Raw genomic sequence first — 22,779 nt, forward strand, 5'->3', positions numbered from 1 at the left:
CCAGTTTTTCATAGGTTTTTCCAGGCCCTTGGTCATTCTTGTTGCTTTTCTCTGAACCCGCTCTACTTCTGCCATATCCTTTTTGAAACGGGGAGACTTCTGCTGCACATGGTGTCCAGAGAAAGCTGCCATTGCTCTATATAAAGGCATTAGAATATTTTCCATATGATCCTCCATTCTGCGCCTTATGCACCCTAACATCTGGTTTGCCTTATTGACCAGAGCTGTGTGCTGAGCAGAATTCACCATCGAACTGTCTCCACGGACACCAGGTCCCCTTCCTAAGTTGATTCAGATCTTGTAAGGTATGTGAGTAGTTTACATTTTCTTCCAATGTGCATTCTTTTGGCATTTATTGACATAAAACTTTATTTGCCGTCATGTTGCCCATCCCTCTGGCTTGGTCACGTCTCTGAATATTTCACAGTCCTCTCTGATTCTACCTAACCTAAATAATGTTGTGGGCCTGGTAACTTGTTGCTTCATAAACTAACAATTTGCTCCAGCATCATTTCTTCTGGTCACTGCTAGCAACCGGATATTATAAGGAAAGAGCAGGTGGGGGGCAGAGAGGAGAGGGATAGCTCAGTGGTTTGAGCATTGGCCTGCTAAACCCAGGGTTGTGCGTTCACTCCTTGAGGGGGCCGCTTAGGGATCTGGAGCAAAATCCGTACTTGGTCCTGCTAGTGAAGGCAGGGGACTGGACTCAATGACCTTTCAGGGTCCCTTCCAGTTCCATGAGATAGGTATATCTCCATATATTACTTATTACCTCCTCTGCAGTGAGGACTGGTATAGATCATTTAGCTCCTCATCGATGTCCTTCTCTTTCTTAATTGCTCTCATTTACTTCTTGATGATCTAGGTGACCCACTAATTCTTTCACAGGCTTCCTGATTTAGATATAGATTCATCAATTCTAGGGCCTGAAGGGACTATTATGATCACTTACTCTGACCTCCTATATAACACAGGCCAGAATTCCCCAAAATAATTCCTAGAGCAGATATCTTAGAAAAACATCCAGTCTTGGTTTAACAACTGTCAGTGACAGAGAATTCACCACAACCCTTGGTAAATTGTTCCAGTGGTTAATTACTCTCGCTGTTAAACATTTATGCCTTATTTCCAGTCTGAATCTGTCTAGATTCAACTCCAGCCTTTGGATCTTGATGTACCTTTGTCTGCTAGATTGAAGGGCCCATTATTGAATATTTGTTCTCCAGGTAGGTACTTACAGACTGTGATCAAGTTACCCCTTAACCTTCTCTTTGTTAAGCTATATAGATTGAGCTCCCTGGGTTTATTACTATAAGGCTTGTTTACTAATCCTTTAATCATTCTTGTGGTTCTTCCCTGTATCCTCTCTAATTCATCAACATCCTTGAAATGCGGACACCAGACCTGGACACAGGATTCCAGCAGTGGTTGCATCAGTGCCAAATAAAGATGTAAAAAACCTACTCTATTCCTACTCAAGATTCCATGTTTATCAATTCCAGGATTGTGTTAGTTCTTTTGGCCACAGCGTAACCCTGGGAGCTCATCCACAACCTCCAAATCTTTTTCAGTCACTCGTTTCCAGGCTAGAGGCCCCTGTGCTGTAAGTATGGCCTGCATTTTTTGTTCCTAGATGTATATGTTTACATCCAGCCCTATTAAAATGCATATTCTGTTTGCTTGCACCCAGTTTACCAAGCAATCCAGTGACCTGTTCTCTATTATTTATCACTCCCCCAATTATTGTATTATCTGCAAACTTTATCAGTGACAATTTTATGTTTTCTTCCAGGTCACTGATAAAAATATTAAATAAGAACAGGATTCTGTTTTCCAACACTGGCCAATGCCAGCTCCTCCAGAGGGAATGAACAGAACAGGTAATCAAGTGATCCATCCCCCATCACCCATTCCCAGCTTCTGGCAAACACAGGCTAGGAACATTATTCTTCTTCAGCATGTTTCCAAGTTCCCTGAAGTCATCTGCTATGTGCAAGATAGTCTGCAATGCAGTGACATTGTGCACTGATATGAACCATGACCAATGGATCGTTGCCTATCAACTTCAGAAAGCTGTCCAATCTTAGAGTGACATCTCATGTCTTAGCTCCAGGATGGCTGCATGCTGTCCTGTTGTCTGCCTGTTCCCAGCAGAATGTTTTCAAGCCTTCTGAGTACTGAATCTCCAACAAGGAGTGTCTGTCTTTCTTGCATGGATAGAGAACTCTTGGCAAGTAAGCTTGATTTTCTTAGTGATTGGACCGAGCTGCCATCCACGTGTATCCCATACATCTGTTCGATTGGACCTGCTGGATCTTGAGAGGTATCATCCATAGTTTCCAGTCTGCCCATCCTCATCTGTCTCCTACTAAGTAGAAAGCAGCTGTGACCTCTTGCCTCTGATCAGGCCTCCTCTCTCACCAATTCCTTTGTGGCCAGCTCCATTCTTCCTTGAACCTGAAGTGCTGGTGTTTACCCAACCTGGTTGTCTGCACTTAAAGAACCCTGTTGTAAATGGCTATGAGTCTCAAATCTGGGCCCACAGGTTCCCACACACCCTTTCCACCTGGGCCATCACCGGGTATCTATCCTGAACTCCCGGAAGTGAGGAACTCCCAGAGGCATCACCCACGAGCACCCTGACTGAGGATAATGACCAGCCCAAGTGACTGTCCAGAACAGACTATTTTAAGCCAGGAGACACAAGAAATTGTCTGAATCACTGAATCACTTCCTGACTGGCTGCTCCACTGGATCTGACTCTTTCTTCATCCCTAAACTCTGCTTCTGGCTCTAACCCCTAGCTTAGTTCCTGCTTCCTCATTCTGGCTCTGACCACTAGGGTACTCTGCCCAAGTCCCTGTTCTGACAGCTTGCTTGGACCACACACCCTTTGGAAGGAGAGGATCTGCCAAGCATGTCCCCGCAGACTTCCTTCTGCCTCAAGGGGTGCCAGCAGGAAGCCCACTTTCGGGCAGACAATCAAGTGATGCAGGCACAGGCTACGTAGTTGGCCACTGCAAACCAGACACTGCAGAACAACTGCTCCAATGAGAATGCTATGCTTCTGACCCGACTTCCTGCACCAACCTCTGAGCCAGCATCCATCATTCCCCTGCCAGAGCAGTTCCATGGGGATTGCCAAAGATTTCATGAATCCGTGCCAAAGATTACTCATTTAATGTGGCCATGGTAAGCCTGGTTGTCAACCTGACTCGAGAATCATCAAACTGGGCTTCCATTTACTTGAGGCTGACAGTCCACTGCTGTCTAACTCGGTGCCTTCCAGCGATTTATATCAACCATCTTTGGTTATCCCAATTGTGCCTACAGCACGGCTGCTGCCCGAGTAAGCTCCAGCAGGAGGAAGGTATCACTTGCCTCTTTTGCAGAGTGTTTCCACTTGTTCACATCAGATACGGTCTGGAATGAGGCAGCCAGACTCTACAGAATTATAGATTATTAGGGTTGGAAGGGACCTCAAGAGATCATCTAGTCCAACCCCCTGCTCAAAGCAGGACCAATCCCCAAATGGCCCCCTCAAGGATTGAACTCTCAACCCTGGGTTTAGCAGGCCAATGCTCAACCCACTCAGACGTTAAGATCAGAAGGAACTATCTTGATCTTCTAGTCTGACCTTCTGCACATCGCAGGACATATAACCTCACCCACCCATTGCTGTAATAGACCCCTCACCTCTGCCTGAGTTACTGATGGCCTCATGTCATGGTTTAAAGACTTCAAGTTACAGAGAATCCACTATTTACACTAGTTTAAATCTGCAAGGTACACATGCTTCAGAGGAAAGCCAAAAAAAACCCAGAGTCTCTTCCAATCTGACCTGGGGGGAAATTCCTTTCTGACTCCAAATATGGCCATCACTTAGACCCTGAGCGTGAGGGCAAAACCCACCAGCCAGACACCTGGGAAAGAATTATTGGTAGTAATTCAGAGCCCTCCCCATCTAGTGTCCTGTCAAGGTTTCTTTCCCCACTCTGAACTTTAGGGTACAAATGTGGGGACCTGCATGGACACTTCTAAGCCTAATTACTAGCTTAGATCTGGTATACACAGCCACTACCCAGAATTTCAGTGTCTGGGGCACGCTGTCCCCCCAAACTTCTCCCCCCCACGAGTTGCCTTGAGGGACTTCACCGATTTTCTGGTGAACACAGATCCAAACCCCTGGGATCTTACAACAAGGAGAAATTAACTATCCCCCCGCCTTTCCTCCCCACCAATCCCTGGTGAGTCCAGATCCAATCCCCTTGGATCTTAAAACAAGGAAAAAATCAACCAGGTTCTTAAAAAGAAAGCTTTTAATTAAAGAAAGAAAAGGTAAAAATTATCTCTGTAAAATCAGGATGGAAAATGTTTTACAGGATAATCAGATTCCTATAGACCAGAGGGGCGCCCCCAGCCTTAGGTTCAAAGTTACAGCAAACAGAGGTAAAATCCTTCCAGCAAAAAGAAACATTTACAAGCTGAGAAAATAAACATAAGACTAACACGCCTTGCCTGGCTAATTACTTACACGTTTGAAACATGAGAGACTGAATCAAAAAGATTTGGAGAGCCTGGATTGATGTCCCATCCCTCTCAGTCCCGAGAGCGAACACCACCACCACAAATAGCACAAACAAAAGACTTCCCTCCACCAAGATTTGAAAGTATCTTGTCCCCCTATTGGTCCTCTGGTCAGGTGCAAGCCAGGTTTACTGAGCTTCTTACCTCTTGTTTAAAGACTTACAGGTAAAAGAGACATTAACCCTTAACTATCTGTTTATGTCATGTCCCATCACCAGCTGCTGGAGGTACTTGCTGCTAGCAGTCGCAGACTGGCTACATGCCATTGCAGGCAGCACCATCACACCATGTCCTCCATAAACTTATCAAGCTCAGTCTTGAAACCACTTAGGTTTTTTGCCCCCACTGCTCCCCTTGGAAGGCTGTTCCAGAACGTCACTCCTCTGATGGTTAGAAACCTTCACTTAATTTCAAGCCTAAACTTGTTGATGGCCAGTTTACAGCCATTTGTTCTTGGATCCACACTGGCACTTAACTTAAATAACTCCTCTCCTTCCCTGATATTTATCCCTCTGATGTATTTCTAGAGAGCACTCATATCTCCCCTCAGCCTTTGTCTGGTCAGGCTAAACAAGACAAGATCCTTGAGTCTCTTCTCGTAAGGTACGTTTTCCATTCCAGCCAGTCCCCTGACATGGGGCTGGATTGGAGCCAGCATCCACTAGAGGATAAAGACTCTGTGATGGGGCTTTATCCCCATCATACACAAGGCTAGTGAATATACCCAATTTGTCATGCTTTACACCCAGGGAGGTGGATAGCTAACTGGCTCCTGGTCAGAGGGTGCAGAGCTAAGCCATAATAAAGTAGACTGAGGGAGCTCAATTGAGGGAGAAACAGCAGAGGAGACAGGTCTTTCTGAGAGAAGCGGTGGGTTACGATACACAGACAGAGAATGGGGGTAGTTGGCTTCAGGGGAAGCATAGGCTCCTGCAAGGGAACCCCCAAGATAGGGTCTTTAAGTAGAGAAGAAATGATTTCAGTAGCCCAAGAGGGCAGAAGAACTATTCAATTTTGTTTGGACTTGTTTGGACACACAAGAGCTGGTGCCATAGGCAGGTGGGCAGTAAGAACTGCTGGAGCTAAAGATAGTGCCACTGATGCTAGGGTGTGTTCCGAAGGTCAGTGAGCTCAACCACAGGCTCTTACCCTGATTCGCTGCATCCCACCACCCTGGGCCTAGGCTGAAACCAGCACCCTAGAGGTGAAGTTGTGTCTCCCATGTAACACAGAGGTATCTCTGAGATCTGGCTCGGCCATGCCAGCTGATCCACTCTGTCCTCAGCAAGCTCTGTCAATGAATATGCCTGCAGCAAAGAAAGCTTTATTACTGCAGCACACCATGGCTGTGTTGGAGAAATGCTTTACAGACAAAAGCACAAGATAAGCAAGGAAGATTGTTGCTGGTAGTGAACATCCAGACTGCATGTGAGCAAGGCAGTGGGATCGGCTTTGCGCTTCACAGAGATATTCCACACTCATCCTCATCACTGACACCTGTGCTCTCACCCCTGCACACAGCTCTGTGCCCTGTGGGGGCAGCCCCCTGCCCCACTGCACCCAGCTTATATGCGAGCACACTCGGTGCTGGTGAATTGCAGGCTGGGGTTCCTCTGCCATGCTGGAGTTCAATGGATTCCTGCTGGTATCTGAGGTTTGTCTGTAGCATCCATGCTATCTAGGAGCTACACGTGCAGCCAGAGGTAAGTGAGACACTCCCCCAGAGCGTGGTGTAATGTGTATTGCATCTGGTATTCACCCACTGTAACAGACATTACATAGCTCCCTGTCCTTGTTACAGGGATAGTCCAGCTGGTGCTGCTAGCAGCACTTCCTGCATGGAAGGCAATGCCCCCTCCCCATCTCCAAGGAGGTTAGTCAATGGTAAGTCTCCCCCACTGCTCTAGGATGACTCTGTCCTGCCAGCCTTGGGTAGGCTGTGAACACGCTGCCCTGCGTCGTAGCGTGCCAGGCCGCACCGCAGATGTGGCTCATCCTGCTGGTACCAGAGACTCTCGCTGAACTCTGGGAAGAAGAAGGCAATTTCTCTACGGGCCGATGCCACCGAGTCTGTGAGAGGAGAGAGAGAGAGCGCCTGAGGTGGTGGTGGCACATTGCCTCGATCGTACCGTGAGTTCTGCTCAGAGGGGTGAAGGGGACAGCCTATGCTCATGGGCCTAAATTCTACCAGTGCATCCCTGAGTCACAGGACTGGGGTGAATGGAGCCTGTCTGCTTAGATGGGAGGAACCTGCAGTGATGCAAGGACGTGGGGTTTGGGCACCAGCAGAGGCAATGAGTTCACTGAGACAGTGCCCCCATCTGGCCTTCCTCCACCCCAACGACTGCCCTGGTGTTCTTACCTGAGCCATGTGTGGTGTTCCTCGTGTCAGTGAGGCCATAGGCTCCTCGGATGGAGTCTGGAGCTGTGTTTCGGGCTCGGTACACTTTGGTGGGTCCCATGAGAGACCTCCAGCGTGCAACAGCATCTTCACGGGCTAGGATATAAGCCCGCATTGGGCCACTGTGAAAACACAGCCAGGTGGGTACAAGAAAAGACAAGATTACAGCAGGATGTGGGCATCTGAAGTACTTTCTAGCCTCAGACACAACAGAATCAGAGTGGCAGGCGAAGGGGGCTGCCATGCAGCAGTCCTCGGGGTCACAGAACAGGCTGATTGAGAAATGACAGTAGCCAAGACCCCAGGATTATCCCAGACTGTTAAAACACCCTGATTCCAGGGCAGTGACCTGATTTAAGGTAGCCTAGAAAGAATGGCATTTCTAACAGTACAGCTCACACTCCCCCAAGGGCTATGCTGGCAGGGCAGCACTGAGGATCAGCTGGTGCTGGACTGGAATCACCAAGTTCTAGCCTTGAGGCCTAAGCATCATTCACTGTCCTACGAATGCTGCCTCTCTAGGACATAAGTTCCATGAATCCAGGAATGAGCTTGCCCATTGCCCTGTCCCACCCACATTCTCCCCTTACCAAGGCAGGGGAGGGAGGGTTTACCAAGGTAAAGGAGCCTCCCATAGCCAAATGGCAGCAGCATTGCTAGAAGCAGCACCAGCATGAGGGGGCAATGGCATGTGTGTGACCGTGGGTGTCACCCCCACTCACTCCTGACAGCCAGAACAGCTCCCAACCCCCATGGCTGGGATCCACTGCTGAGCTAGGATTGATGGGGAAGGGAAGGGGAGGTACCTGGCCATGAACTCCACCAGCCTCTGATAGAAAAATCGCCCTGCAAGGAGAGAGACAGCATTTCACTCTAAGGGGGCATAGATGCCCAGTTTCCCCGTCACACTGATACCCTTTCTTGGCCTTGCCCTACCACCCTCCCCTCACCCCACTGCCCTTTCCTTTGGTGCTCTTACAATAGGAACAGAGGCATTGCCAGCCCAGGGCATGTCTAGCAAAGCAGACTGTCTCTGACTGGGACTGATACCAGCTACTTCGACAGCAGGGGCAGAACATCCCGGTGGACAATTATGGGATAACCTGCCCTTATGGGAGAGTCTCCCCAGCCCTATCGGTCAATGGCGAGCTCCTCCCTGCAGCAGGAAGGTTTATCTCATCCTAGCAAAAGTAACGAGGAGTTCTTGTGGCACCTTAGAGCATAACACATTTATTTGGGCATAAGCTTCTGTGCGCTAAAACCCACTTCATCAGATGCATGGAGTGAAAAATACAGTAAGAAGAATATATATCAGGGGTCAGCAACCTTTCAGAAGTGGTATGCCAAGGCTTCGTTTATTCACTTTAATTTAAGGTTTCGCATGCCAGTAATACAATTTAACCTTTTTAGAAGGTCTCTTTCTAAAAGTCTATAATATATAACTAAACTATTGTTGTATGTAAAGTAAATAAGGTTTTTAAAATGTTTAAGAAGCTTCATTTAAAATTAAATTAAAATGCAGAGCCCCTTGGACTGGTAGGCAGCGTGAGTGCCACTGAAAATCAGCTCGCGTGCTGCCTTCAGCACCCGTGCCATAGGTTGCCTACCCGATATATATTATAGCACAGGGATCAGAAACCTTTAGCACACAGCTCGCCAGGGTAAGCACTGGTCTGGAGCGGAGAACCACGGCCAGTGGGAGCCACGATCGGCCGAACCTGCGGAAGCCGCAGGTAAACAAACCAGCCCGGCCTGCCAGGGTGCTTACCCTGGCAAGCCGCATGCCAAAGGTTGCCGATCCCTGTTATAGCACATGAAAAGATGGGAGGTGCCTTACCAAGTAGGGGGTCACTGCTAATGAGCCCATTCAATTAAGGTGGAAGTGGCCTATTCTCGACAATTTCCAACTCCTCCTCTTTGCCTATCTCTCAACCCCCTGTCCTTCTGCAGTGTCCTTCCTGAGAGAGGCTAACCTGCGCCCTTTCCCTGTGCTCCCCACTGCCCTGCGTGAGCAAAGACAACCTCCCGTCCCAGGGTTCATGCCCTGAAGGGTGCAGTTAGGATCAGTGGCAAGCTCCCTGTGATCACTACCTGAGTGCTCCTGGTAAAATCGCTGGCTGTCTTCCCTTCTCCACATCAGCTCCTTGGTCCGCACGATGAGGAATTTGTTATTTAGGATGGTTTCATGCACGGCCTGGAAAGGCAGGGCAAGGGTGAGGCACAAACACATCAGATGTTGCAGAACCAAGACTTCAGCCAAGGGCCCAGAGGGATCCTGACTACTGGGAGAAAGGTGTGGTCAGAGCAAGAGAGACTGCAGTGCCACGCACAGGCGCCAGGTACAGGCTAGCTCCTGGAAACGGATACAGTGCAACTAGAATAATTCACAAGGCCTCATACTCCACCGACCTGAATTCCGGGGTAGGGCCCCTGGTTCCTGTGGCACCTCCAGCAAGACGGGGCAGTTCTTGCCTCATCAAGCTCTTGTGCCAGCCTCTGCAGACAGAGAAACCCCAGCAAATGTCTTTCCAAAAGAGGACTAAGCTTGTGGCGCACAGCTCGGTATGGGCAATCCAGGAAGGGATCTGGCAGGCTCCGCAGCAGCGGAACAGGGCATAACTGGGCCCAGGAGTTGTGTTCACATGGGTCAGTGTCCAATAATCCAAAGGGAGGGAAGGGGGGGTACTACCGCCTCCCGGGGGGATGGGCTAGGCCAGGAGGTAGCAACGACTAATGCGTGGGGAGGGGGGGCATGGGCAAAGCCAGGGGGGTATCACTAACTAACGCCTCCCGGGGGGATGGGCCGGGCGGGGGGTACCACCAACTAACGCCTCCCGGGGAGGGGGGTGCCGGGCCAGGTGTGTGTGTGGAGAGGGTACCACCAACTAACACCTCCCGGGGAGCCGGGCTGGGTGGGGGGAGGCTCCTGGGGGGGCGGGCCGGACCAGGGGCAGGTATCACCAGCTAACACCTTCCTGGGGTGTGGGCCAGGTGTGTGTTGGGGGGTACCACCAACTAACACCTCCCGGGGGGCGGGGCCAAGGCTCCCAGGGGGGGTGAGCCAGGTGTGTGGGGGGGTACCACCAACTAACACCTCACAGGGGGGTCGGGGGGGAAGGCTCCCGGGAGGGTGACAGGTGTGTGGGGGGGTACCACCAACTAACACCTCCCGGGGGGGCGGGGCCTGGAGGGGGTGGTTCAGGGCCAGGTGGAGGGGGGGGTTGTACCACCAACTAACACCTCCCGGGGAGCTGGGCCGGGTGGGGGCAGGCTCCTGGGGGGGCGGGCCGGGCCAGGGATCACCAGCTAACACCTTCCTGGGGTGTGGGCCAGGTGTGTGTTGGGGGGTACCACCAACTAACACCTCCTGGGGGGCGGGGCCTGGAGGGGGTCGTTCAGGGCCAGGTGTGGGGGGGTACCACCAACTAACACCTCCCAGGGGGCGGGGCCTGGAGGGGGTGGTTCAGGGCCAGGTGGGGGGGGGGGTTGTACCACCAACTAACACCTCGCGGGGGGCGGGCCTGGAGGGGGTGGTTCAGGGCCAGGTGGGGGGGCGGTTGTACCACCAACTAACACCTCCCGGGGGGCGGGGGGGAAGGCTCCCGGGAGGGGTGAGCCAGGTGTGTGGGGGGGTACCACCAACTAACACCTCCCGGGGGGCGGGGCCTGGAGGGGGTGGTTCAGGGCCAGGTGTGTGGGGGGGGTACCACCAACTAACACCTCCCGGGGAGGCTCCCAGGGGGGTGAGCCAGGTGGGGGGGGTACCACCAACTAACACCTCCCGGGGGGCGGGGGGGAAGGCTCCCGGGAGGGTGAGCCAGGTGTGGGGGGGTACCACCAACTAACATCTCCCGGGGGGCGGGGCCTGGAGAGGGTGGTTCAGGGCCAGGTGTGTGGGGGGGTACCACCAACTAACACCTCCCGGGGGGGCAGGGGGGGAAGGCTCCCAGGGGGGTGAGACAGGTGTGGGGGGGTACCACCAACTAACACCTCCCGGGGGGCGGGGCCTGGAGGGGGTGGTTCAGGGCCAGGTGGGGGGGGGGGTACCACCAACTAACACCTCCCGGGGGGCGGGGGGGGAAGGTTCCCGGGAGGGTGAGCCAGGTGGGGGGGGTACCACCAACTAACACCTCCCGGGGGGCGGGCGGGGAAGGCTCCCAGGGGGGTGAGCCAGGTGGGGGGGGTACCACCAACTAACACCTCCCGGGGGGCGGGCGGGGAAGGCTCCCAGGGGGGTGAGCCAGGTGGGGGGGGTACCACCAACTAACACCTCCCGGGGGGCGGGGGCGGAAGGCTCCCGGGGGTTGTACCACCAACTAGCGCCGGGCCGGGCGGCTCCAGGGGCTTTGCCAGCGGGCGGGGCGCTGCGCGAGGACCCCCCTCACCTCGAGCACCAGCGGGTGCGCCACAGCGTCCGGCTTCAGCACGGCCAGCGTGAGCTGCAGCGGCCGCGCGGAGCGCAGCACGGCCCCCATGGCGCTCGCGGCCGCGCAGCGCGTGCACGGGGCAGCGGGGGCGCGCGGGGCCTCGGGCGCGTCGCCGTGGTGACAGAGGATGGTGCAGTGCCTGGGAAGGGATAGATCGGGAGGCGGGCTCGGGGCCCGGGGTCTGCCCCGGGGGGCGGGGTACGGCGCCGCCCTTGGTGTCCAGGCCCAACCCCTAGTATCTCGCTCAGCGGTCGGCGGCTCAGGCGCTCCGTGGGCAGCCTGCGCCGTGAGGTCCTTTAGGCGCGTGGGGCGCAGCCCGGGGCCTCGCGCCACCGCGTCGCGTAGCAGCGGGGACGCGGCTGGGCCGGCCGGTGAGTGTCGGGCCGGGGCTCTGCGGAGACGGGGCAGCCTGGGGAGAGTGGGAGCTGCCCCCGGGGGGTGACAGGCGGGGTAGCCTGGAGCTGTCCCGGGGGGGGAAGGGTGATGGGTGGAGAGCTGTTCGGGGCGGGGGGGTAGCCAGGAGCTGTCGCCGGGGAGGGGTGGGGTGATGGGTGAGGAGCTGCCCCCCGGGGGGGTGACAGGTGGGGTAGCCTGGAGCTGTTCCTTGGGGGGAGGGGTGATAGGTGGGGAGCTGTTCCCGCGGGGGAGGTGATGGGTGAGGAGCTGTTCCGGGGGGGCGGGGTAGCCAGGAGCTGTCCCCGGGGGGAGAGGGGTGATGGGTGGAGAGCTGTTCCGGGAGGGGCGGGGTAGCCAGGAGCTGTTCCTGGGAGGGAAGGGGTGATACGGGGGGAGCTGCCCCCCGGGGGGGTGACAGGCAGGGTAGCCTGGAGCTGTTCCCCGGGGAGGGGTGGGGTGATGGGTGGGGAGCTGTTCCCGGGGGAGGGGGGTAGCCAGGAGCTGTCTCCGGGAGGGGAGGGGTGATGGGTGGGGAGCTGTTCCGGGGGGAGCGGGGTAGCCTGGAGCTGTCCCCGGGGGGGAGGGGTGATAGGTGGGGAGCTGCCCCCCGGGGGGGTGACAGGTGGGGTAGCCTGGAGCTGTTCCCGGGGGATGGGTGGGGTGATGGGTGGAGAGCTGTTCCGGGGGGGGCGGGGTAGCCAGGAGCTGTTCCTGGGAGGGAAGGAGTGATACGCGGGGAGCTGCCCCCCGGGGGAGTGACAGGCAGGGTAGCCTGGAGCTGTTCCCCGGGGAGGGGTGGGGTGATAGGGGGAGAGCTGTTCCGGGGCGGGGGGGGGTAGCCAGGAGCTGTCTCCGGGAGGGGAGGGGTGATGGGTGGGGAGCTGTTCCGGGGGGAGCGGGGTAGCCTGGAGCTGTCCCCGGGGGGGAGGGGTGATAGGTGGGGAGCTGCCCCCCGGGGAGGTGACAGGCAGGGTAGCCTGGAGCTGTCCCCGGGGTGGGGAGGGGTGATAGGTGGGGAGCTGTTCCCGGGGGGCTGACAGGCAGGGTAGGCTGGAGCTGTCCCCGGGGGGGAGGGGTGATAGGGGGAGAGCTGTTCCGGGGGAGCGGGGTAACCAGGAGCTGTTCCTGGGAGGGAAGGGGTGATACGCGGGGAGCTGCCCCCCAGGGGGGTGACAGGTGGGGTGGCCTGGAGCTGTTCCCGGGGGATGGGTGGGGTGATGGGTGGAGAGCTGTTCCCGGGGGGAGGGGTGATGGGTGGGGTAGTCAGGAGCTGTCCCCGAGGGATAGGAGCGGGGAGCTGTCCCCGGGGGGGAGGGATGACAGGCGGGGAGCTGCCCCCCGGGGGGTTAACAGGCGGGCTAGCAAGGAGCTATCCCCAGGGAAGGGGTGGGGTGATGGGTGGAGAGCTGTTCCCGGGGAGGGGCGGGATGTAGCCAGGAACTGTTCCTGGGGGGGAGGGGTGATACGCTGGGAGCTGCCCCCCCGGGGGGTGACAGGCGGGGTAGCCAGGAGCTGTCCTCAGGGAAGGGGTGGGGTGATGGGTGGGGAGCTGTTCCCGGGGGGGGGGTTAACCAGGAGCTGTTCCTGGGGGGGAGGGGTGATACGTGGGGAGCTGCCCTCCCGGGGGGTTGACAGGTGGGGTAGCCTGGAGCTGTTCCCAGGGGAGGGGTGGGGTGATAGGTGGGGAGCTGTTCCTGGGGAGGGGAGGGCAGGGGAGGGGTGAAGGGGGGGTAGCCAGGAGCTGTCCCCGAGGGTTAGGAGTGGGGAGCTGTCCCTGGGGAGAGGGGTGACAGGTGGGGAGCTGCCCCCCGGGGGGGTGACAGGCGGGGTAGCCAGGAGCTGTCCCAGGGAAGGGGTGGGGTGATAGGTGGGGAGCTGTTCCTGGGGGTGGGCGGGGTGATGGGTGGGATGCTGTCCCCGGGTGGGGGGAGGGGTGATAGATGGAGTAACCAGGAGCTGTCCCTAGAGATGGGGAGCTGTCCCTGGGAGGGAGGGGGGAGAGGTGGTGTCATAACCTATTCCCAGATTTGGACCTTAGCGTCCAAAATATGGGGGTTAGCATGAAAACCTCCAAACTTAGTTACCAGCTTGGACCTGGTAAAGCTGCCACCACCCAAAAATTTAGAGTGTTTTGGGGCACTCTGGTCCCCCCAAAAGCCTTCCCTGGGGACCCCAAGACCCAAATTCCTTGAGTCTCACAACAAAGGGGAATAAACCATTTCCCTTCTCGCTCCTCCTTTCCAAGTGTTCCCTCCCTGGGTGCCTGGAGAGGTACACAGAAGCAAGCTCCGTGAATCTATACAGAGGGACTTCACCCTCCCTATTTCCAGTCCTGGAAACACAAGCACTTCCCTCTTCACCCAGAGGGTACGCAAAGTCAGGCTAGTAAATCTAACACACACAGATTTCCCCCTGACTTCTTCCTCCCACCAATTCCCTGGTGAGCTGCAGACTCAATTCCCTGGAGTTCCCCACTAAAGAAAAACTCCAACAGGTCTTTAAAAGAAAGCTTTATATAAAAAGAAAGAAAAGGACATAAAAATGGTCTCTCTGTATTAAGGTGACAAATACAGGGTCATTTGCTTAAAAGAAAAAAATGAATAAACAGCCTTATCCAAAAAGAATACAATTTAACACATTCCAGCAACTATACACATGTAAATACAAAAAAAAAAAACCCAATAACCCCTATTGTTTTATGATCTTTGTACTCACAAGTTGGAAACAGAAGATTAGAAAGCAGGAGATAGAAAAATCCTTCCCATAGCCGAGAGGGAGAGACACAGAACAAAGAACTCACACCCAAAACTTCCCTCCACCCAGATTTGAAAAAGTCTTGTTTCCTGATTGGTCCTCTGGTCAGGTGTTTCAGGTTACTCCTTTCCAAGTGAAAGAGACATTAACCCTTAGCTATTTGTTTGTGACAGGTGGGGTAGCCAGGAGCTGTCCCTGAGGGGTGGGAGTGGGGAGCTGTCCCCTCAGTGGGGCAGGGGGAGGGGTGATAGGTGGGGAGCTGCCCCCGGGGGGAGAGAAGAGGAGCTGTCCCCCATGTGGGAGGGGTGATAGATGCTGTAGCCAGGAGCTGGCCCCGGGGGAGGGGTGGGGAGCTGGCCCCGGGGGGGGTGACAGATGGGAAGCTGCCCCCAGGAGGGATGGGAGACCAAGGAGTTGTCGGTGGTGTCAGGAGGGTCTGGATGAATTGGTGCCTTTCCATTCCACTCTGGTTAGGTGTCTCCACCAAAGGGCTGACGTCTGATCCAGCACAGTGGTTCCATTTATTGCAGGGGCTGGCAAACTTTTTGGCCCAAGGGCCGCATTGGGTTTGTATGGAGGGCCAGTTAGGTGAGGCACAGCCATGTGTGGCCCGGCCCCTATGTCTCCCTGCTTCTTGCTCCCTGATGCCCCCTCCCAGGACTCCTGCCCCATCCAACCCCCCCATTCCCTGATGCCCCCCCCCCCGACCACTGCCCTTTCCACCTACCTCAATCCCTGTCCCCTGACAGCCCCCGGAACCCCTACTCCTAACTGCCCCCCCATCCAACCCCCCTTCATTCCTGAATGCCCCCCAGAACCGCTGCCCCATCCACCCACCCCTTCTCCCTGACAACCCCCAGAACCTCTGCCCCTGACTGCCTCCCACTGCCCCATCCAACCTCCCCCTTCCTGACTGCTCCCCAGGACCCCTGCACCCATTCAACCCCCCTGTTATTCACACTGCCACCCTCTGACCACCACCCCAAACTCCCCTGCCTTCTATCCAACCCCCCCAGTTCCTTTCCCCCTTACCGCGCTGCCTGCAGCACCCGTGGCTGGTGGCGCGGTTGTGGCTGAAGCCAGCCAAGCCACTGTGCAGCACGGAGCACTGGGTCAGGCTGCAGCTCTGCAGCTGCGCTGCTCGGCCATCCAGAGCATTGTGCCAGCGGTGGTGCAATGAGCCTGCGGGGAGGGGGAACAGCAGGGGAGGGGATGGGGGCTAGCCTCCTGGGCCAGGAGCTCAGGGGCCGGGCAGGAGGGTCCTGCAGGCTGTAGTTTGCCCACCTCTGGTTTATCATAACTGCTCTTTGACGGCTAGAAAGGAGACTGTAATACTAGTAGCTTATCCTAGCTCTTTCTGAGAGGCTCAGAAAAGTAAAATCTTCCCCTTGGTCCTAGGAGAGGTGGCTTCTGTGCAGCTGGGGTGGAGGCAGCATGGCTAGAAATGCACCAGGGGCAGATTTGTGTGAGGAGCTGGACCAGACGAAGTATGATGCAGATGAGAACGTGAAGATTATCTGCCTGGGGGACAGCGCTGTGGGGAAATCCAAGTAAGTAACTGGCCCTTATTGCACATGCCAAGAAGGCTCCAGCAACATACAAGCTTGGCACTCCTCAACCAGTGTCTGGTCTCTGCCTCTCCCTTGCACAAAGCAGCAGCTCTAGTTATTGTTATTATCTACACAGTGGTTTATTAGTTGTATCTGAGGCCAACAGAGAGGCTGAATGTGTAGGAGTGGGGTGCCTATCTGTATCAGGGATGAGGAGAAAGAAGATAATAAGATGATCAGGTAAGGACTAATGGGCCTGTGTCATTTCTCTACTTGCAGGTTAATGGAAAGGTTCCTCCTGGATGGATTGTATCCTTTGGGTTCTTTCAGACCTCACCACTGTTTATTTTTGTTCTTGGGCCCAGGAGGGTACATGAGGGGGAAATGGTCTGTTTGAGACCTTTTTGTTTAACCATGTTCTTCCAATCAGGGGCTGTCATTCCATCTTCACCAGAGTTCTGTTTCCTGGCTTTCCCTGCCTGATCTAGACTCTCTTTATACTACATTGATGAGCTAGCTAAATCCACACAGCACTTGGGAACTTATAACTTCTATTCCTCCTAAGAAGGTCTCCTGCCCCCCACCCCCACCCCAACTACAGTATTTTCTTTAGAATTCCTTTCCTGAGCACTGCAGTGCTAGCAGCTGGTCCTGTGAGGCGTACAGGACTGTCATGTGCACTTCAACTACAGAGCTCCTACTCCCTCCCTTAAGGCTTGTACACAGTAGCACTTACTTCAATATAACTTATGTTGCTCAGCGGTGTGGAAAAGCCTCCCCCCTCCCCAAGCGATGTAAGTTACACTGGCCTAAGCGCCAGTGTGGACCATGCTATGTCGGTGGGAGACGCTCTCTCGCCAACATAGCTACCGCCACTCAGGGAGGTGTAGTAATTATGCCAATGGGAGTGCTCTCTCCCATCAGCATAGAGTGTCTGCACTAGCAGCACTACAGTGGTGCAGCTGCCTCAGTACAGCTGGGCGGCTGTATTGATTCTAGTGTATACTAGCCCTTAGTTCGGGATTGAAACTCTGAGGCAAATTTGAGTGAATAGCTTGGCTGTGCTACACCCTGCAGAGGAGCAGCTTGGTGACCCAGCTGCTGACTGCTTGCCCTAGCACCCCTCAAGCAAGTTCCCCTCACAGGTGCTCTACTGAACATGAGATTGGTGTCTGGATAAGAATCATTTTTCAGCTCCTTAACGTATGCACAGCCGACCCCAGCAGCTCTCTACGTTTGCCTTGACACTCTACAAATACACAACCAATGTGGATGGGAAGAATATCCTTGTGGGTAAGCACCTCCTAGAAAATGAGCACCTATCCTCCTTGTGAGTGCTGGGTGCAGCTGCAGGAAATCCCTGCTATGGCATCACTAAAGGATCTCTGTTGATTCCAGGAATTCCTGTGCATCTCAGTTGGGTGTAAAGTGAACCCAAATAAGGGCAATGGCATTGTCCATGGTATCAGTGTCACTGCTGACCATTTTGTAGAAACACTTGTGCTATTTTTAGTTGTACTTTTCATGCTGATTGTGCTTGGGGCTTATCATAACCTTAGTCCCAGATTTGGACCTTAGCGTCCAAAATATGGGGGTTAGCATGAAAACCTCCAAGCTTAGTTACCAGCTTGGACCTGGTACTTGCTGCCACCACCCAAAAAATTAGAGTGTTTTGGGGCACTCTGGTCCCCCTGAAAAGCCTTCCCTGGGGACCCCAAGACCCAAATCCCTTGAGTCTCACAACAAAGGGAAATAATCCTTTTTCCCTTCCCCCCTCCAGGTGCTCCTGGAGAGATACACAGACACAAGCTCTGTGAATCCAAACAGAGTGACTCCCCCTCTCCGTTCCCAGTCCTGGAAACAAAAAGCACTTTCCTCTTTACCCAAAGGGAATGCAAAATCAGGCTAACAAATCCAACACACACAGATCTCCCCCTGATTTCTTCCTCCCACCAATTCCCTGGTGAGTACAGACTCAATTTCCCTGAAGTAAAGAAAAACTCCAACAGGTCTTAAAAGAAAGCTTTATATAAAAAGAAAGAAAAATACATACAAATGGTCTCTCTGTATTAAGGTGACGAAATACAGGGTCAATTGCTTAAAAGAATATTGAATAAACAGCCTTATTCAAAAAGAATACAAATCAAAGCACTCCAGCACTTATATTCATGCAAATACCAAAGAAAAGAAACCATATAACTTACTATCTGATCTCTTTGTCCTTACCTTAGAAACAGAAGATTAGAAAGCAGAACTACTTCTCCAAAGCTCAGAGAAAGCAGGCAGACAGACAAAGACTCAGACACAAACTTCCATCCACCCAAAGTTGAAAAAATCCAGTTTCCTGATTGGTCCTCTGGTCAGGTGCTTCAGGTGAAAGAGACATTAACCCTTAGCTATCTGTTTATGACAGGGCTATATAGGACACAAAGACAGTGCCTGCTTGAGAAGCTTACAATCTCAAAGGCTGCATTAGGAAGATAGATCACACTGGGAAATTGAGATGAGGGAATGACCTTTGTTATTGCTATGAAATCCCAGTTTTGGGGTACTGCAGAAGAAATGAGTCTAAGAGGGATTTGAATGAGAACTTGGTGAACACAGATTGGAGATCATTTTGCACCTGAGGCAGTATGAAGAAGGCCCAGAGACAGAAGTGTGAGAAGGAATGAAAAGATCATTGAGGCTAGTACCATTGGTGGAGTGGAAAGGGTATGGGGGGCATGTTAACAGAAAAGTATTGTGATGTAGGCAGGTGTGCAGTGATGCAGGACATTGGAGGCAAGACCAAGGAATTTAAATTTAATGCAGTTGCAAAGAGGGAGCCAGTAGAGGGACCAAAAGGGGTGAGAGGTCAGCTTGACAGACACGGAAGTTAATGTTATGGGCTATATTTTGGGTGGACTGAAGGGGCATGATGAAAGAATCATAGAAGCCACCGAGGATAAGGCTGCTGTAATCAGGATGGGAGGTGATTGAAGCCTGGACAGGTGTTCTAGCTTTTGGGACCAAAAAGAAGAGCTGGATTTTTAATATATTATACATGAAAAAGCAGTGAGATTTGGATGAGATGGGAGGAGGAGTGGGAGAGGTCAGTAAGGCTGGGCCACAGGATGGTGGTGGTGTCATCAGAAATGGGAAACGTTATTAATGTGCTTCTCCAGGGGGGCAGGAACTGTGTGAGAACCTGAGAATAAGGTTACAAATGACTCCGTGTTCTGTCTTATTTTGGTCTGTGTCATGGCAGTGAGGCTAGCGGCACTTCAGTCCTCTTTCTGATCTCTCTGACTCCAAAGTGTTTGGTCTCTTGAGGTGGAATCTCATGATTCTTCTGTTCTTAGATGGTATCCTGGTATACTGACCCATGAATACCAAAAGCTTATCACCTTGCTGGCCAGACTCAGTTTCAGGAACCTGTGTTCTTCCTACTTTCAGGATCTTGTGAAAAGCAATACTGACCAACAGCTTTCTTAAAACCAATTGTTTTGATTTAGCAGTTGGAATGAAGTACAGCATATACCACTTATCAGCAATCTCTCATTTCCGAGCAAGAAGTTGCTATTATCCAGAAGTTGCCGATAACCAAAAGGCAGGTTTTTGGGGCTACAGCCAGGAATGAAGTGCTGGGACATGTGAGCCTGAGCCCCCAGCGCCAGGCCAAGATGCAGCCCTGAGAGCGCCAGGAGAGGCACCTTGCAGGCCCCTAGCACTTCTGCTCCTCCTGGAAAGAATCTGGACCGCAACTCGCATCCCAGCTGCTGCCCTGTCTATATGTCCCCCTCCCAGCCTGCAGCACCACTGGAGAGGAGACTGTGGGGGTAGTCTTTGGACAGGGCAGCATTGGGGAGAGGCGGGAAGCAGCCCAGGTGCTGGGGCTTTCCACGGGGAACAGGGATACTGCAGGCTCGTGGGGCTGCACTGTATCTCTTCCTGCATTCTCCCTCTCCCTGGGTTTTTCATATCCCAGTGCTTCCATACCTGGCTGCAGACCCAAAAACGGGCCTACTACTGGGTCTTTCCATGGGGAATGGGGGTACTGAGCCCAGGCCCCCAGTGCCAGGGCAGGGCACAGCCCAGACAGCGCAAGAAGTACTGTGCAGCCCCATGGGCCCCCAACATCCCTGCCCCCAGTGGAAAGCCTGGCATTCGGGCTGCAGCCCATCTCCATGCTGCTGCCCTCTCTGCAGCCTACCCTCCCAGCCTCTCCTCCCACTTTGCAGTGCTGGAACTCATGCGTTATCTCCTGTGTGACTGCTGGATCCCTACCCATGGGGGAAGCTCCATGTCAAAGAAGAAAAGTTGCCAATTAGCATCATGACAGTTGCAAATATCTGAGTCTAGTAAACTGTATAATTGATGGGATAGGATCAGCTTCCAGCAAAATGTTGCTAATAACCGAAAATTGTCAGTATCAGGATTGTTAATGAGCAGTATGTACTGTATTAGAGAAAAAGGGATTTTTAAAACAGCGAAGAGCCTACACATTACACATATAGTCTCATTGATAATAATCATCATCCCCAGAAGGGACCATTGCAGTCATCTAGTCTGGCCTCCGATATAGTACAGGCCACAGAACTCCCACCCCGCAAAAAAATTCCTAGAACATATCTCTTAGAAAAATATTCAATCTTGATTTTAAAATTGCCAGTGATAGAGAATCTATCATAGCCCTTAATAAATTATTCCAGTGATTAATTACTCTTATAATTAAAAATGTACACTTTATTTCCTGTCTGAATTTGTCTAGCTTCAACTTCCAGCCACTGGATCATGTTAGATCTTTTTCTGCTGGGTTGAAGAGCCTATTAAGTGTTTGTTCCCTACGTAGGTGCTTATAGACTGTAATCAAGTCACCTTTTCACCTCCTTTTCATAGACTCTAGGGCTGGAAGGGACCTCGAGAGGTCATCGAGTCCAGTCCCCTGCCCTCATGGCAGGACCAAATATTGTCTAGATCATCCCTAATAGACATTTATCTAACCTACTCTTAAGTATCTCCAGAGATGGAGATTCCACAACCTCCCAAGGCAATTTATTCCAGTGTTTAACTACCCTGACAGTTAGGAACTTTTTCCTAATGTCCAACCTAAATCTCCCTTGCTGCAGTTTAGGCCCATTGCTTCTTGTTCTGTCCTTAGAGGCTAAGGTAAACAAGTTTTCTCCCTCCTGCTGATGACACCCATTTAGATACCTGAAAACTGCTATCACATCCCCTCTCAGTCTTCTCTTTTCCAGACCAAATAAACCCAATTCTTTCAGCCTTCCTTCATAGGTCATGTTCTCAAGACCTTTAATCATTCTTGTTGCTCTTCTCTGGACCCTCTCCAATTTCTCCACATCTTTCTTGAAATGCGGTGCCCAGAACTGGACACAAGAAGACTCCAGTTGAGGCCTAACCAGCGCAGAGTAGAGCGGAAGAATGACTTCTCGTGTCTTGTTTACAACACACCTGTTAATGCATCCCAGAATCACGTTTGCTTTTTTTGCAACAGTATCACACTGTTGACTCATATTTAGCTTGTGGTCCACTATGACCCCTAGATCTCTTTCTGCCATACTCCTTCCTAGACAGTCTCTTCCCATTCTGTATGTGTGAAACTGATTGTTCCTTCCTAAGTGGAGCACTTTGCATTTGTCTTTATTGAACTTCATCCGGTTTACCTCAGACCATTTCTCCAATTTGTCCAGATCATTTTGAATTTTGACCCTGTCCTCCAAAGCGGTTGCAATCCCTCCTAGTTTGGTATCATCTGCAAACTTAATAAGCGTACTTTCTATGCCAACATCTAAGTCGTTGATGAAGATATTGAACAGAGCCAGTCCCAAAACAAACCCCTGCGGAACCCCACTTGTTATACCTTTCCAGCAGGATTGGGAGCCATTAATAACTACTCTCTGAGTACAGTTATCCAGCCAGTTATGCACCCACCGTATAGTAGCCCCATCTAAATTGTATTTGCCTAGTTTATCGATAAGCATATCATGCGAGACTGTATCAAATGCCTTACTAAAGTCTAGGTATACCACATCCACCGCTTCTCCCTTATCCACAAGGCTCGTTATCCTGTCAAAGAAAGCTATCAGATTGGTTTGACACGATTTGTTCTTTACAAATCCATGCTGGCTATTCCCTATCACCTTACCACCTTCCAAGTGTTTGCAGATGATTTATTTAATTACTTGCTCCATTATCTTCCCTGGCACAGAAGTTAAACTAACTGGTCTGTAGTTTCCTGGGTTGTTTTTATTTCCCTTTTTATAGATGGGCACTATATTTGCCCTTTTCCGGTCTTCTGGAATCTCTCCCATCTCCCATGAATTTCCAAAGATAATAGCTAGAGGCTCAGATACCTCCTCTATTAACTCCTTGAGTATTCTAGGATGCATTTCATCAGGCCCTGGTGACTTGCAGGCATCTAACTTTTCTAAGTGATTTTTAACTTGCTCTTTTTTTATTTTATCTTCTAAACCTACCCCCTTCCCATAAGCATTCACTATGTTAGACGTTCCTTCAGACTTCTCAGTGAAGAGCGAAACAAAGAAGTCATTAAGCATCTCTGCCATTTCCAAGTTTCCTGTTACTGTTTCTCCCTCCTCACTGAGCAGTGGGCCTACCCTGTCCTTGGTCTTCCTCTTGCTTCTAATGTATTGATAAAAAGTCT

General features: G+C 52.5%; 2 protein-coding genes across 12 annotated transcripts in view; one reads left to right on the forward strand and one right to left on the reverse strand.

Moving 5' to 3' along the window:
• RABL2B (RAB, member of RAS oncogene family like 2B) overlaps positions 1-22,779 on the forward strand; it is a 53,481-nt gene that overhangs the window by 18,907 nt on the left and 11,795 nt on the right. For 2 of the 9 annotated variants that reach the window (XM_050953404.1, XM_050953414.1), the window contains exon 1: positions 17,329-17,408. Coding sequence is in view for 6 of the 9 variants with exons in the window: in XM_050953376.1 (XP_050809333.1) it covers positions 16,000-16,115; positions 16,395-16,424; positions 17,329-17,408 (226 nt within the window). In the remaining 3 variants the exon portion in view is untranslated. Of the gene's footprint in view, positions 1-6,696; positions 6,718-11,732; positions 11,787-14,031; positions 14,179-14,231; positions 14,252-15,963; positions 16,116-16,394; positions 16,425-17,328; positions 17,409-22,779 lie in introns of those variants that run through there. The other 7 variants (XM_050953394.1, XM_050953369.1, XM_050953363.1 and 4 more) reach the window with 7 other exon arrangements.
• On the reverse strand, positions 5,619-11,734 carry NME6 (NME/NM23 nucleoside diphosphate kinase 6). Of its 3 annotated transcripts, none has more exons than XM_050953545.1 (5): positions 11,374-11,734; positions 9,080-9,182; positions 7,795-7,834; positions 6,950-7,110; positions 5,619-6,657 (listed from the first exon to the last, which is right to left on the reverse strand). In XM_050953545.1, the coding sequence occupies exons 1-5, from the start codon at positions 11,461-11,463 to the stop codon at positions 6,491-6,493; spliced, it is 561 nt and encodes a 186-aa protein (XP_050809502.1). In that variant the 5' UTR covers positions 11,464-11,734; the 3' UTR covers positions 5,619-6,490. The 3 variants fall into 3 exon arrangements, with proteins under 3 accessions (XP_050809502.1, XP_050809491.1, XP_050809481.1); XM_050953534.1 differs by having other exon boundaries at positions 9,080-9,267; positions 11,374-11,416; XM_050953524.1 differs by lacking the exon at positions 11,374-11,734 and adding an exon at positions 9,398-9,444 and having other exon boundaries at positions 9,080-9,267.

This window comes from Gopherus flavomarginatus, chromosome 1 (assembly GCF_025201925.1).
Source record: "Gopherus flavomarginatus isolate rGopFla2 chromosome 1, rGopFla2.mat.asm, whole genome shotgun sequence".
NCBI classification, from domain to species: Eukaryota; Metazoa; Chordata; order Testudines; family Testudinidae; genus Gopherus; species Gopherus flavomarginatus.